We start from the raw sequence: 16,700 nt of genomic DNA, 5'->3' as shown, positions 1-16,700 counted from the left end.
CCGAATCGTAAAGACACGAAAGAGAACGCTGCCTGGCGTCGGATGTCAGTGGATCTTCGGCACGTCTCGGTGTCTTCATCTCCATCTATTTATGAGTCACTGGCGCGCCAAACATGCTCTCATGCGCAAAAATGTTCCACAGTTGGGTGGGCTTGGATATGTTTGTTTTAATATGCACACATTTGAAAATTCCCTCACGTTTGAAGCCAAGGTTTGCGCGCCAGGATTTTGGGGGATTGGACTTTTGATGTCTTTGGTGGTATGTGAGGTCTTGATCTATCCATTTTCTATCGCGCTTGTTCTCGTTGTGGGTGAGCAGTGGGGGAAGGGGCATGTGACCCTGGGGAACATGCTTTTTTTCCCCCTCGCCGTACTACAATAAAGTGTAGTTGCACATCCACTCCTGTAGTTGGCAGTGGCGCTCTCCTTGCCTGTTGTGCAGCGAGTATTAACTCTACAGTGTCGGTTTGTTTTGCAGCGAAAATGCTATTTATAGCTGCGGCAAAGAGTGGGCGGTGGTGAGGGGACGCAAATTGAGACATCTCACTGGAATGGCACCTTGGTTTCCTGTAAACCCGAAACAGTCAACTCTAAGATGACCTAACATGTTCTGGGTTTTTTTCGCCTAAATAGCGCAGTTCAGTTCAGTTTTTTTTTTTGATATGTCATCAGAATTACTACTGCGATGGGCTAATAAAAGTAGTGTTGTTCCGATACCACTTTTTGGGTCCCGATACCGATACAGCTATATGTAAGTGCAGTATCGGCCGATACCGATACTGTACCGATACTTTTGAAACTCAAAATATCAGCAAAATTTTTCTGGTCATTCTAAAGAATTTCATACTCACTTGGATATAAAATTATAAGATGACATTTGATTGAAATTTTGAGGCATATTTATGTTTAATTGTGCTTATGAAAATGCTTTTTTTTTTTTTACATTTTGAACTAATCATCTAATCATCGTCCCATAGGAAAGCTAAATTTATTAAAAATATAATTTGGAGCGTTTGAAGCATGATACCAATGCCGATAGCCGGTATCGGGACCATACATGTTGGTACTCGCCGATCCGATACCAGTGTTAAGGCAGTATCGGTACCGCCACCAATTTACCTTTGTTGACAACCAAGCAGAGACCTCAACTGGAATTGCATCCTTTGTCTCCGGTAATGGACCTCCCGATTCCTGTATGTCTATTTGCTCTGCCGGGGTGGTACACAGTTGGAGGGGGGGTAGGGGTCTCCTGCCAACAGATAAACAGCTCAGTGTCAGTCTGTCATCAGAGCAGCCAGAGTGTGTTTGCCTCCCGTTAGAGCGATTAATGTTTTCTTTTCAGGTACCAGGTGAGTTAACGTGCGGCAGGTGCTGATTAGCAATGAAGATGTGTATGAGTGTATCATCATCCATCCATCCATTTGTGTGTGTGTGTGTGTGTGTGTGTGTGTGTAGCAATGCTGCCCAGCCTTGTTCTGCACCGTACCTCTATTCGGCCGTACCAGAGGGGGTTTTACTGCGGTGACTCCAGCCTGACGTACCCCTACAAGAACAGCACCGTGCCCTCCTCGGTGCTCACGTCTGTTGGGTTGACACTGCCCGCGGTGTCTGTAAGTGGCCCAACCCCACAACGAGCGCCCAACGCATTTGGGAACCATGGAAGGCAGAAGGCGAGGGGGCTTCTTGAGTGCATTTTGACTTCTAAAAGTTTCGAGAAGGAAAATCAGTCACAGGCCGTTAGATGCCATCCTCGGACCGCCCACCTCTGCCGTATCCCATGAGCCCGTCGTGCCGGGGCGCTCCTTGTGCTTTCTCCTGTTTATGTCTGTGTCACTGACCTGGTGCTTTCTCTCTCTCTCTCTCCTTCTTCCTGTCTTGCTCTCCCTCTCTCTGTTTTGTAGCTAGCCTGCCTTTCCTGATCATTGAGACTAGCACCATAAAGCCGTACCAGCGCGGGTTTTACTGTTCGGACGAGTCCATCCGCTACCCCCAAAAAGAGGGCGACACCATTAGCGATGCCATGCTTTGCGGTGTTGGCATTCTTATTGCCATCATCTCTGTAAGTCGACCTCAACACCAACCTTTGTTTTCTCCTTCCACTTGAGTCTTTTACCCCCCCCCCCCTTCAATTAGTCATTATCATTTAATCCCAGCCATTTTCACGAGAGGAAACACCTCAATCACAGCGTTTTTTTTCTGGATTTTGACTGATCGTGCAAGGCCTTCAGAATATTGTGTTCTAAACGTATAAAAACATGGAGCTATGACGCAAAAAAAAAAAAAAATGCTCAGACGTATAAATACGTCTTCGGGAGGCGGGGACTACAATTTTGAAAACGTATATATGTCTTACGGATTGAATGAGTTAAATGATAGCAGCTCCACTTTAGTTTAGGATACAGAGATGGGAACTTGAGTCATCGCGACTTGAGTCACTGTTTTGATGACACGTGACTTGACTTTGATAAAAACTAAAAGATGAGACCCGAGAGAGTTAACGACGACACCGGACTTGGCTTGAGACACGATGAGGTGTTGAAAGTATGTACAAAGAGGTTACCAGACTTTGAATACACGCGTGACTTGATCCCATCTCTGCCAATGTGTTATCTCTGCTATCAATGTGCTTTCCATGTCCTCCGCCTTCCATACTTCCTCAATCATACTCCATCCACTTTGAATCATCCCAAAGCTATTTGTTTCGAATTTCTTTCCACCCCCCCAGTGAGTCAGTCGTAGTGAGAAAGTCCCCCCATCCCTGCCTCCAGCAAGTGTTTCTGTGTGTGTGTGCTTGCCAAACACCAAAGAGTTATTTATTTAATTTTAATGAGTTCCTGAACAGGTCTCAAAACAAATCGTCCCATTGCGTCTTCGTTCTCGTGGCTCAACTCCTGTCCCACTGACTTTGTTGTTGAGAGGGAAGGGAGGAAAAAGGGGGGTGGTTATGTCAGGGTTCGTGGAAACATGCTCTAATGACATGCGGTGGGGGTTTGTACGTGTCAATTAGTGGCACGTGGTCAGGCTCGATGATCTTTGCAGCACAACCTTCCATGAAAAGTTCCCAGACTGCGACGCGCAAACACACACAAGCACTGTGCGGCGTGGAGCACTCGCTCAGCTCTTCTGTTTATTAGAACCAGGAGACCGCGTGCTTGTGACAGTTCAGCCAGTTTCACGTTCATGTGCGGGCAAAAGCTGGCGTGTCTGGCGCAGCTGTGCTCCATTAGTGGCGTCTGCTGCCATGCCGACGGTGCTCCGTTAAGTCTAAACGAGGGAATTCCCTGCAGCGGCGTCGTTGGCGAGTCCTCGCCGACGATCGCAGATAAACCCGGTCCTTTGGAGGAGGAACCGTGGGCTCACAAATATGTGAGAAGACAGAAGTCTGAATGTTGACAGTCCAAATAAGCGGTTAAGGAGCGTATCAGCCGAGTGGGACTTTATAATCTGCGGCGATTCACAGACAATAGCGCAAACACTAATAAACGCGCGTGCTGCCAGATGACCACCCATCCGGTGGGGGGTAAGCGTACTTGATTGGGCGTTTGAGCCTCGAGAAGATGGTCAGGTTGAAACGGTGGAAGTCAGAGACTGAAGCCTTGTGCTGGAGGGGTAAGGGGGGGGGGGGGCGGATTTGAAAGATGGAGATCGGCCAGCCTGTCAGTCAGACATCCCTGGAGGTTCTGATGTGATTGACAGGCACTGTGGCTCGACGGCTCGTTGGGCTTAAGCCTCCTCTAGAACAGACGGGGCCTTTTCATGAGGCCCGAGGCTACGTCAAACCACTTTGGTTGGAATACCGCACGAATCACGGGAGGTGGGGGGGGGGGTGTTCGAGGGTTTGGTCCACCATTAGTACCATTTAAACGCCATCAAAGTCAGCCCATTCATGGTAGAGATATTAACCCGAGGATTTTTTTCGACAGTCGTGCTTTTAACTGTATGTAAAACGCTCTTTGTCCATTTAGAGGCGAACCACGCCTAAAAAACACACCGGAGGGGTTTCCTCCTTCCACCGCCTCCTCGGCCCCATCATTCCTGCACACGCGTTAATATTCTCTCATCACATCCAAACTGCCTGAGGGAAGGGCAGGCCATGCTCATTGTGTCTTTATGTGTGTGTCCTGTCGTCATTCTGTTGTCGTTTCTTGCATGAGTCAAACGTCATGTCGCATGGTCATCTGCTTCGAGAAAAGCGCCGGCCAATCCCTTGAGAGAGTCTTCTTTTTGTAGATTGTGATCGGAGAATCCTACAGGATTCACCAGCTACACGAGGGGACGAAGTCCTTCGTGGGAAACCCGTACGTGGCAGCCTTCTACAAACAGGTGAGTGCTCGACGTTTGTGCTTCACTCATTCGCTGCCATTGACGGATTTAGACGTCGGAAAGTGCGTTCTTTTCACCTGGGCTGGCAGTGAATGAGTTTTAACTACGACTCCACGTGGCTTTCGCCGTCCGAATATCGTCCCGCAGATAGGAGTGTTTATCTTCGGTTGCGCCATCAGCCAGTCGTTCACGGACATCGCCAAGGTGTCGGTGGGACGCATGAGGCCGCACTTCCTGGACGTGTGCAAGCCGGATTTCGCCGCCATCAACTGCTCGCTGGGCTACATCACCGACTACACCTGCAGCGGCAAAGAGAGTGACGTGCAAGAGGCGAGGTGGGTGGGAAATCTGGAGTCATCGGACAACCAAAGTTTGGATTTGGATCATGAGATGACATGAGTTGAAGCAGATTGTTAGTCGCCAATAAATGGAAGATTCACAGTGCGACTCACTGTGATGCATTTGTTCAGATTTCGTTATTTCCCGGACTATAAGCCGCAACTTTTTTCCTAGATTTTGAACCGTGCAGCTACGGCAACGGTGCGGCTTTTCTGTGGATCTTTTCTTTCTTTCACCACTAGGGGCGCTCTATAGTTCAGAAAATACGCTAAATAAATCAGATTTTTTTTTTCCCTCTTGGGTTTGTTCTGTTTTAATTAGCAAAGTTGTTGCCACGTTAAAAGGCACTGTTTTAACAATATGTTTACGTAAGAAAACATATGTATAGATGTAGATGTTTCCAATTTTTACTCGTTTTAATGTTATATTCAAATATAGATTCCGTGCTTACTCAGCCTTATACACGAATAACGGGATTTTCCTGTGAGTTTTCCTTGATTTATTTATTTTTTTTTGCAATTATTGTGCTTTGTCTTGGTCTGACTTTCTTCAGACGACTTTGGTAAGGAATTCTAGCACTACTTGTTGCAAATACTCCTCTATTGAACGGTGATATTTCTCTCTCCACAGGAAGTCGTTCTTCTCTGGGCACGCTTCGTTCTCCATGTTCACCATGCTCTACCTGGCAGTAAGTTGCTCTCCCGTGTGGATGAACTTTGGATGATGCCTGCGGGACCTTACATGGAGACAATATGTCATAATTGTAGCCACCGTGTGGGTGCGCCCGAATGAAGGGGCGGGGGGAAAAAATACATCCTCCTTTTAGGGATGGCAAGATACGCGCCACCTGTTTTCTTTCGGGCAGCTGCCGGTGCGCTTCTTACGTGCCTCCACCCACCTGTTAGTCGGGGTCCACTTGGGTGCAGCACCCTGAAGGAATGTCATGCTTCCAGAAGTCCAAATTCCGCGCATACAAAACCGCCTTTTACGTGTTCCACATATTGGAGCGTCGGGTAAACATTGCAGGAAACTTAGATGCTCCATGTTGAGAGCTAATTAATTGCAAAAAAAAAAAAATCTGTTAATTAATTTACAATGAAATGCGATTAATCGAATTTGTTCTACAATTTTTTTGAGAAGCTTTTAACAGGATTTTACTTAAATATCTTTAATTATAATTAATGTAAAATGTCTAAGTATGAAGTTTATTTTAAATGAAATTTGGCTTTGCAAGATATGCAAATAAATTTTTGAAGGAAACAAAACTGAGTTAAATATTTAATAGCGTTAATTAAAAAAAAAAAATCTTGAGTTAATGCTTACATTTTGACAGCCCTAAAAAAATAATAATAAAAAAAATAAAAAGGATGTGATCACTGAACTGTAACATTGACTTTGACACCAAAATACGCACTCGCTGAATGTGGCTGTCACCCCCAAACATCATCCGCCCACCCAGGAAACATTTCCCTGGGAACAATCCACGCCTGATGTGGTTGCAGCAGAAACGAAAACATCCCGAGATGACACGTTGGCGGTTGTCTTAAACACGCCGCTGGTGTGTTTTATCCAACATGCCCATCGTATGTCCGTCTCGTCTTCACCGGGTTTTGCCTCCCATACAACCTTCAGTAAAAGATCCAAACATTTGTTGGACAAATAGAAACAACATGCGTGTGATATTTGCAGTCCTGACCACAGCTATGTTGTTTTTTTTTTTTCGCACCCTGGTGTGAAGACGAGGAGGAGGGTGCGGGGGGGGGGGGGGGGGGTCATGTAAAACAACAAGCCCATGTCCTCATTCTTTCTCCTTTCTTGTGTGTGTTTTCATTTAACGCACTCTTTGAAACAAAGCAACCAGAGAGGCAGTGGGGAGAAGATGTTACCGGAATGGGCTGGATGGCTTTTCGGAACCGCCAGACTTTGCGTCGCTTTTTTTTTTTTTTTTTTGCCTCTGCCGTGGGAATCTGTATTTTATTGTTGTTCTCCTCAGATCAGCTCGTTTGGGTGACACCAGCACTTTTTTGGGGGAGTGTGAGGAGGTTCAGAAGTTTTAACAGCACACAGATGTGTTGCTAGAGCGTGTTCTAGAAACTCATACCCTGGACCCTCCATTTAATGGACTAATCATGGCCGTAAATTGAAGCACTTTTTTCATGCCCCCCCCCCAAAAAAAATGCAATACAATGCATATATCTAAGTATGTTTGAAAAAATGTAAACAAAGAAAATATCGAGTAAGTCCTCCTCGCCAGTAGTTGGCGCTATACTGCGGCACACATCGGTGAATCTGTGAAACCTGCGCCGTAAAGAAATTTTTTGTTCAAATGATGCCATGAAGAAAGGCTTGAGAAATTACAACTGCATACTTGCTATAGAATGTCCAATATGTGCAAGATGAACGTTACGTAAACACTGGCTGTTGAGCGCCAAGTCGTCCAGAGGCTTTGCTTTGATGGTCTATTTTGGAACGTATTTTCCCGATTATAAGGCGCACATGTTTATAAACCGCAGCAACTCTTTTTGAAACTAAATAAATAAATAAATTCTAAAATAAATAATAAAATAAAATAATTAATAATACATAAATAAATAAATACATAAATGAATAAATGATAATAATAAATACAAAAACATTTGCAAGCCGCACCAGGCTATAAGTCGCAGGTTTTTTTATGTTGTTGTACAGAACGATTTTGTACTGTGAATGCACATAAATGTACATTTGTTAAAACAGTGCCTTTTATCACGGCAACAACTTTTCTCATTAAAACAGAACAGACCCAAGAAACAAATGGAGATTTATTGAGCGTATTTTCTGAACTATAGAGCGCCCCTAGTGGCGAAAGAAAAATCCACAGAAGAGCTGCACCGTTGTATTAGCCGCATGGTTCAAAATCGAGGAAAAAAAGTAACGGCTTATAGTCCGGGAAAAAAACCGTAACAGACTTTGCTCTTTTCTGAGCATTTCGTCCATTAAAACCGGAGTCAAAAATGCTCACCATCCGTCACATTTTTATCATTTTTAATTTCCCTCCCTCATCGGCCCTCAACAAACTGTCAAGAGGTTTAGGATGTCAGCCAAGCGCTTGCCAGGTTGCCGCTGCGGCTGGCTCGTCCTCGCCCCGACTACCTGAGAACCGCCGCACAGGAAGTCTGCCGTCTAAACAATCCCCGACACGACCGGGAGGGATGGGAGTGATCCCCTTCCTCTCTTTCCGAAACGCGGCAGAAGTAACAATGATAGAGTGTCCGAGAGGAAACGCGCCGGAGCAGTTCGGGGGTCTACGCCTGGCGGGACTCTCGGCTGGCTGCAGATATTGTTAGCATGACTGATTATAAGACGCTCACACGTCAGACTTTTTGGGCCGGGCAGACCTTGGCAGAGCCTTTGCCCGCTTCTATGAGAAACAGGAAGCCAAGGGTAAACGAGAGGATGTCTGAGGCACCTCGTCTGACCTCACCGCTTCGCGCTTCATCGTACGTGCGGGAATACGGCGCGAAAATCCCGCTTGATCTTGAACCTCCTCGAGAGCTGCATCCTTGTACCTCCCATTCAGGACAGAAATCGCTAAAAACGCCGGACGTCAGTGTGTACGTTCCTGCGGTTCTGTTTTTTTTTTTTTTCCCTCTCTCCGTCTAACGTCGATGTTTTCACAGCTGGCTCGTACAGCCATGAAACGGGCCCGTCCAGGTCACGGGCAGTTGAGAGTGTGTGAAGCTCTGCACTTCTCCTCGGCCACGTCCACTTTGATTCGGTCTAGACTTAACGCGCCCGCAATGAGTTGGCCGGCGCGTGCAGGTGCAGGGTGAGAAAGTCGAAGCGGGGATACATAACGAGCGGCCGTGCAACCGCAGCCGTCGCTACACGTCAACGGGAGAAAGTGAGATGAAGTACTTATGTTGCCAATGAAGACAGTCCGTTTGAAATTTGAGATTTTAAGCACACAATTACTTGTACAGTCAATCCTTCCATCCTGGATTCCTTGAGAAAACTTTTACTTTATTTTGCTTTTACTCTCGTTTGTTATCGGATGCCAATTCCATGGTGGCACACTTACGAGACGGCGTGAATTTAAAAGAACTGCAAAAACAGGAAGTATTATATTTTCTCGAAAGTGATTCAATGTCATCTGCCGTCATCCTGCTTTTTATTCGACAGAAAGCCACGACTATAAATTAATTTTATTATGTACACGATTATTCATTCATATTGTGAGATGACGAGTCTGTTAGTTTAGAAAAAGCGGGATTTGTTTATTGTTCACACATTGAGGGATGGATTTGAAACAATATTTTTGTCTTATCCATTGCACTTGCTTTCTAATATATTAAAATGCGTTAAAAAAAAATCAGTAATGTAAATGCGATAAAAATGTATCATATTGGGTTACTTTCACTGCATTAAAAAAAAAAAAAAAAAAACGATTGGTTGCACTTTTCGATTTTTTATCTCTCAAAGCATGTTGGATGTATCGAATCAGGTCTCCATATCAACATATACTCTAAATAAAGTGACTCACTCGGGTGCAAAAAAAAAAAAATGCGTATAGAAAGTTAGTGGGGAAAAACATAAAAAAAAAAATTAAATAAACTATAGAATTTTGACTTTTTTTAACATGACAAGCACAATAGTAAATGGATGTTCCGATAAAATATACCGCACAATCTTGTCAAATAATCACGTGACTCTAATACTTGTACTCTTTCCTACAGTTCTATCTGCAGTCCCGCTTCACGTGGCGCGGCGCCCGTCTCCTGCGCCCGCTGCTGCAGTTCACCCTACTGATGATGGCGTTCTACACCGGGTTGTCGCGCGTCTCCGACCACAAGCACCACCCCACCGACGTGCTGGCGGGCTTCGTGCAGGGAGCCCTGGTGGCCTACTGCATCGTGAGTGTCCGCACGCTTCATCCGGGCGTATCTTGCGCACGGATCGGTGAAAATTTTCATGGGAACAATGTCGTGATGGAAATTGCATTTGGTTTAGAACACTAGAAAAAAAAAAGATAAGAAATGACATGAGCAACGTATTTCGATAAATCCGCCCCGAATTTTTGCAGTGTAAAAAATTTCAACTAAGACCATGTCAAACTCTGGCCCGCGGGCCAAATTTGGCCCGCAGTGTATTTATATTTGGCCCCTGAGGCTATGCCAAAGGACTACAATACCATTTTAAATTCTATACGATAATAGTCATTTTAAAAAATAAACATTGTGTTGCATTAATAAAACCACTTATAATAAAAAAATTCAATTAAAAAAAAAAATATTATTTTGAAAAAATTGTTCAAGTTTTATTTTTCGGCCCACTGTGTATTTGAGTTTGACAGATGAATATTACTTGCTTGAGAAATTCACATCAATCACAACAACATCCACAACTACCTGGATTACATGTGACTTTTCCTCCTCTTTCGTCTCCTGCTTGGCTTGTGCACCCCCCCGGCCAGCAGTTTAATGAAGAACACATTGCGGGCAGCTTGTTTGCTGATGCATGTGTGTGGGGGTGTGTGTGTGTGTGTCATGGTGTCAGTGTAAATCTACTCTTGACGAAAGGGTGGATGATGCCCCAAGATGATTTTCATCATCATCATTATCATCGTGCAGGAGAGCAAGATGGAGCCAAAATTGAGGAGAGGAAAAAGAGAGATGATAAGCCTTTGAAATAGGGATGAAACTGTTAATTATTTTACTTTTGGGGATTTTTTGGGGGGGGGCAAAGTGGGCCCCTTGGCTTAAGTCGACTGCCTCTGGGAAGAAGTATAAACACACACACACACACACACACACACACACACACTACCGTGCATCGCGGAAGGGATTTGATTTATAAAAATTTGGCGAGAGGGGAATTGTGGCGCCAAGACGGAGCTTGGCGCAGTTCACGCACACATTTTGCCACGTAGTACGGAGTCGGTCTTCAAGTGCCAGCAAAGTTTTTGCGCAATAACAATGGACTATAAAGCGTGTGCTTCACTCGGCTGCTGGACAACATCACACTTGACATGCACAAAAAGCGCTGAGGTTAGCGTTACAGGCCTGTGAGGCGCCTTCTGATTGGACAGTGGTGACAAGTGACAATAATGAATATGTCGTTATGGAATTTGAATTTAATTTTGCCGCACATTGTGCAGAGCCTTTGTACACGGTCTGCATGAGACGGCTGAGACAAAAATACGCACGTGATTTGCCCTTTGCGAGCCACATAAAATGAGGTCGGGGGCCAGAGCTGGCCCCCGGGCCTTGAGTTTGACACCTGTGGCATCAACACAATAAAAGACGTGACACTTTCATGACAAGTGATCCATCTTTTGGAATAAGTGTCCTCAACAAAACCAAGGTCCATCGTGGGATTGTCGAAATGTGTCTTCCGAAACAGAAACCACCCAGACTAATGACGGTGGAAAGTTGACTTTATTGCTGCCCCGCGGCTGCAGTTACCTCTTTAACCCCGTCATCAAGCGGCTATAAATTATGAAAAAAAAAACACACACACAGAAGTGTAGGCCAAGTGCGGACACGCTCATTCAAATGACGGATGACGTCTGACTTTTTGATGATGGTTCATTAAACCGCGGTTTGATCAACCAAATTCCGATCGTGAATGCTGAAAAACCAAAGCAGGCCGTGATGCGGCGTATGACGGCGAAATCCAAAACAGGAAGCGGCCCGAGGAGCTTCCCTGGTAGTTCCTATCAGACGGCATGACCCACTTTTCAACACGCGGGCCAAGTAAGGTCGAGAGGAGCACATCCAGCAGGAAGCAGCTGTGGCGGTAGAAAGCTGCGTCGTTTGTTTTTCAGAGTTCATTGTCGCCGCGGTTGAGACGTCGGGTCAGCGATTGGACGAAGGGGGGAGGCAAGGTGGGAGGCGCTCGAATTTAAAGGTACACAACGCACGCACGTGGCGACCCACGCAGACTGAGTTGAACGTCTTAAACATGTTTAGCTAAAACGCACCACACCGCAGGATCGTCGCTCTCGAAAGTTACACTGAAAAGTTCACGACTGAGAGTTGCTGACACCTTAACTTTCTGTGTGACGCGGTGTCCTTTTATGTATCTTCCGTGACATTTCAATTGTGGTTGGGACGCACGCGTTGAGGCTTGGGGTCACGCACACACACACACACACATGCAGAGTGGTCGCGTTGTGTGCACAGGAAATGGCGTTAAGTTCATTACCGTGACAGGTTCAGGGGGTGAAAGTTCGAAGGTTTCGGCAACACAGCTGTCTCCGATGGGAAAAGTGTCTCGATGGCTTCCCATGACGTCTCACGAACGGGGGAGGGGGGGCGAACACACAAGCCCACCTCCTCGCCCCCTAATTACAGTAAAAGAGTCTGAGAGCTGCCAGAAATAGCAACGTAAATGTAATTGCCTATAATGATAGTTTAACCCGTAAACTATGAGCCGAAAACTTTTATGTCATTTCATAATCCTAATCCAACATTACCCTTAAAAATATTGAAAAAAGAAATCTCTGGCAGTGAATGAGTTCAAATATATATTTTTTTGTGTGGACAGTGTTGGTTGTATCTTTTAGTGCATTCGGTCATTTTGAGCTGTCGTCATTTATAAAGTTATTTTCATTTAATAAATACTATACAGTAAAAAGCCGTGTAAAACGCTGACTCAGATTTGTCTTGAGGTCATTTTTCTGCCGCTCACTGGCATCAGTGTTTCATGCTGTTGGCAGGAACAGCGCATTTTACTTTTCAAATTAAGAGCAAATTAATTGGAACATGAAGGAACTCCTACCCAAGTTGGCCCCCCCCCCCCGTCTCCAGAAATATACCATATTTTTTTTCCATCTGATTTATTATCGCTAAATTGTATTAATGTGACTCATTCGCACCCATGCCTTTTATTTCGTTAAGTCTTAAACTGATGTCATCGCTGATGCAGCTTTCCTGCAAACAAGTAAGACCAATGATGTCACATAAATAAAATCCGCCTCATAACTAAAAAGCAAGTGACTTGGAAGCATTCCAAGTTTCAAGCCGGGCTTACACTTGGCGCTCGGCTGATCACGTAATGAAGTCACACAATCTCATGAGCACACACAGACGCCTTTTCGTCGCATAAAGGCCGAGCTGTGTGCCGTGCAGTGATGTCATCCGCTTGGCAAAGGTCACCCGTGAAGGTCATTGCGCGGTCAGCGAATGTCACGTCGTACTTGGAGGGAATTTCATTGTTCGAGCGGTGACTGAGAAGTTGCGTTTAGTGTTCTTTGACCATATTACCCTCCACACTTCCTGTTCCCCCGATGCCTCATTTCCTGTATGATGTCATCCGGATCACAGGAAGAGATTTCTTCTCTGCCATTCTTTCCTCCGCCGTCATACGGCCAGTTGTGGCCGGTGTGGTGGATGGCAATTGGGGATTAGCCAAAATATCCATTTCATGTTTGGGTGAGCCGCGCTCAGGTCACTTCCGTCTGGCGGATTAGTCACCTGCTCGTGCTCAAAATGAGAGCGTTGCAATATGTGAGGTCATGCAGATTTTACCGTGATGCTTTTCAGCAGGATGAAAGATCTTTTTTAATTCATCTTCTCGCTCTCTTAATGTTTGCCGAGGGACAAGATGTACAATCTTGTAATAAATTGGATAACAAAGCGATTTGTTGATTGAAATTGAAGTTATGAAAATATAACAAATAGTTTTTTTTTTACATTATCACATCTAAGGTGGTCTCATCTTAGCTCATTCACTACCAGCTGAGTAAATTAAAATATTTATATTGATTTATTTTATTTTTTTGAAAATGCTTTGTTTGAGGTTTTTTTTTTTTTAGTCTTAGTTTTTTTTATTTTGTATATTTATTGTGTGAATGTTTAGAAACAAATCACAAATAAGTAAAAATTCAACAAAAACTATTTTAAAATATTTTTTTTGTTGAGTGTTTACTACATAATACATACCATTATTTGTTTCGAAACATCCACACAAGAAGTATACTAAAAAAAAAAACTAAAATGAATACTAATAAAAAACTAAACTCAACCAAAGTATTTAAAAAAAATCAATACAAATATTTTTTTACTCAGCTGGTAGTGAATGAGTTAAAATAGTTTTTGTTGAGTTTTTACTAGACAATACTTATTTGTGATTTGTTTCTAAACGTCCACACAAGAAATATACTAAATTAAAAAAAAACTAAAACTAATACCAATAAAAAAAACTAAACCCAAACAAAGCATTTTCCCCACCAAAATATCAATACAAATAATAACAACACCCTTTTGAAAATGAATTAAAAGTAAATCAATTCAATAAACAAACCTCAAAATGAAATGAAAACTAATTCTAATGAAAAATCCCAAACTATTCTTTCTCGTCATTGCCAGGTGTACTACGTGTCCGACCTGTTCAAGCCCAGGCTGAAGGCGACCCCGTCCCCTCCGTCGCCCATCAAGAAGGAGCTGCTGCCCTCGTCCGACATCATCGACAGGAACAACCACCACAACATGGTGTGAGGAAGACCGCCTGCGCCTCCTCTTCCTCGTCCTCCCGCGACCAACCACGTCGCCGCTCACCTCCCATCGGACAATAGAATGTAGCTAAAGGGCAATCTCAAAAACCGCACCTCCAACCTTAACCCCTCTCATTCTGGATGGGGGGGGGCGGCGGCGGGTGAGGCGAGTTTACAACCAGATCCGAGAAAAACAAATTGAAAAACGACAGGCGGAGCTTGAAAGAGGTAATAAAATGACAAAATAATGAAAATGAAGAGACAAAAAAAACAAACTTCCTGCAGAAGGGAGAGAAGGAATTTGAGCGATTGTTTACTCTCTGAAGTCTCTGTGGCCTTGGAGTGGCAGCAACAATTTCCTGAGCGACAGGAAGGATGAAAAATGTAATTTAAAGCACTGTTTTTTTTTTGTTAAAGTTCATCGACCATGATTACCACTCGCTGCCTGGCGCGTCAAAGCGTAAACCCGACGACGCTTTTTTTGAATGTTACACCGGCCTCGCTCGTCGGGCTTTCTACTGAGCGCGCTCAGTGCGGCTTAAAACCCGGGATGTTGCATTTACTTTAGATTTAGGTCAAATCGGGGTTGGGGGGGGGGGGGGGTGACCCACCCCTGGCATCTACATTACCACAAAAAGTTTGGAATATTCTGCTTGGGTGAAGTTTAAAGTTGAACCCTTATAAGTGATCTTAATTTGACTTTCTGAGAAAGTCAAATTGAGTTGACCTATAAAAGTTCCAGAACATTTTCGGTTCCCTCCAGAAAATGTCACCCCAAAGCAAAATATCCTCATTTTGTAAGTAGTGTTAAGTGAGCGGCGTGCGTGGCTGTGCCTTCGACCTCCCTCATTGCTCGGGGTGGGCGGGGCGTTCTGATTGGCTTCCGAAACAGGAAGAATTGTGAGGGGGCGGGGTCAGGGTGATTGACAGCCAATCTGGCACATCACGTTGGGATGGTTTGGGCTCATTCTGCTGGCAGGGAAGGGCTCTGACACACCCTAGTCACTCATTGGCAACGTGCGTGTGCGTGCGCGCGCGCGCGTGTGTGCGCGCTTCTACATCTTGTGAATATGTGTGTGCGGATGCATAAGCATTATGCGCTGTGAATGAACCCTTTGTGTGTCACCCGCTCACATGCACACTGCCCCAAATGTGTGTGTGTGTGTGTCCGTGTTGTGTTTCGTGGTTCTAAAAAAAACTGTGGTATATGTTGTCGAACTGTCCCCGTTTCAGTCCTCGCACACGCACACACACTGTTGCTCATCTTTATCGTTACAGTCCGTCCAATGGCCTCTCAAAGTTGTTTTCTCTTCCTTTTTTTATATATAAAATTATATATAAATAATGTATAGATCACTAAAAAAAAGTAACTGTGTACATGTTTTAGATATATCCACTATGATTACAGACCTGTGTTCTTTGCAAAAAAAAAATGCTGCTTGAAAAGCAACAGTGGACAGACTATTTTTTTTTTTGTATCTAGACAAGTCAACCTCTTGTAGATTGTAATGTTTTGTAATATGCACCCAGTAAATACATCCACAGTTTCTATTCAATCCCATATTCGTATTTTTGTATGTTTGTATTTTGTACAAAAAAGAAATAGTGTTGTTGTTTTTCTGCAAAAATGTACTTAGCTCTTCTACGTGTGCTTTCAAATAAAAAGCTCATATGAACGCACGTTTGTCATTTCTATTATGAATTGGTTATGAAAATAATTATTAAACCTTCTCCAATACGTTTGTGAGATGTAATACTGTATCCAATTTTAACATTAACACTGTGCTTGAATTTAAGAAAATATTTATATATTTACACTACTCGTTAAATAAAGATTGAATTCTAATTTATTCCGTGTTTAAGGTTACTGTTAAGAATCCAGTGCAAGGGTCAGAATTGGATTACAAACGCGGTACGAGTACCACAGAAGATAAACATGCTCCCTCTAGTGGCGTATGAAAGAATCGCTAAATTAAATGTTCTGTACAATTGCATCTAATCATTTGGAATGTTTTTTTTTTTTTAGATATTTGGTAAAAAATGTTATTTATGTGTAATAACTGATTCATTACTTAAGTATGGTTTTTATTCTCCTAAAAATAAGCACAAGGCTGTATTTCCGTGACATAGTGCAAGTCTGGCACGAAGCGATTAATTCTGCACAGGCGCAGGCTAGACTATGTTTTGGTATTTTTGCAGATGCACAAAGCATGGTGCCGTTCAAAGTAAAATAACCAACTTGGTTTCTGCAATTAAAAATATGGAATCAGTTTTTTTTTCTTATGTGGCCCCACAAACGGTCCAAAGAAAATTGCTCAAATAAGAAGAAAAAGTAAATTGATGGATTGGGAGAAAAAAAAAGCAAAGCAAACCACTTCATGGTTTGTGATTGTGACCAAAACCAGCGGTGTCATTTTGTCCACCGCAAAGCAAAAAAAAAAAAAAAAAAGAGCTGGACTGAGATACTTACTCACCACAATTCATCAAGTATGAGCATTGATAGTAAACATTTCGATATTTCCTCCACCTTGTTGAGCAAACATGGCAAGATGGCCGAGTTTGA

At 43.8% G+C, this 16,700-nt stretch overlaps 1 protein-coding gene across 2 annotated transcripts in view; it reads left to right on the top strand.

Moving 5' to 3' along the window:
* Positions 1–15,813, top strand: part of plpp3 (phospholipid phosphatase 3) — a 30,943-nt gene extending 15,130 nt beyond the window's left edge. The window contains exons 2-7 of one of the 2 annotated variants that reach the window (XM_088313637.1): positions 1,456–1,610; positions 4,231–4,323; positions 4,471–4,658; positions 5,293–5,350; positions 9,378–9,554; positions 14,013–15,813. In XM_088313637.1, coding sequence (XP_088169763.1) covers positions 1,456–1,610; positions 4,231–4,323; positions 4,471–4,658; positions 5,293–5,350; positions 9,378–9,554; positions 14,013–14,141 — 800 coding nt within the window. In that variant the 3' untranslated portion in view covers positions 14,142–15,813. Of the gene's footprint in view, positions 1–1,455; positions 1,611–1,901; positions 2,060–4,230; positions 4,324–4,470; positions 4,659–5,292; positions 5,351–9,377; positions 9,555–14,012 lie in introns of both variants that reach the window. The other variant, XM_088313635.1, reaches the window with a different exon arrangement.
* The last annotated feature ends 887 nt before the right edge of the window (positions 15,814–16,700 follow it).

This window comes from Idiotropiscis lumnitzeri, chromosome 13 (genome assembly GCF_059441095.1).
Source record: "Idiotropiscis lumnitzeri isolate Australia: NSW breed Sydney's pygmy pipehorse chromosome 13, RoL_Ilum_1.0, whole genome shotgun sequence".
Classification (NCBI taxonomy): Eukaryota; Metazoa; Chordata; class Actinopteri; order Syngnathiformes; family Syngnathidae; genus Idiotropiscis; species Idiotropiscis lumnitzeri.
Note: the sequence above shows the minus strand (reverse complement) of the source record. Positions and strands in the feature narration are given on the sequence as shown.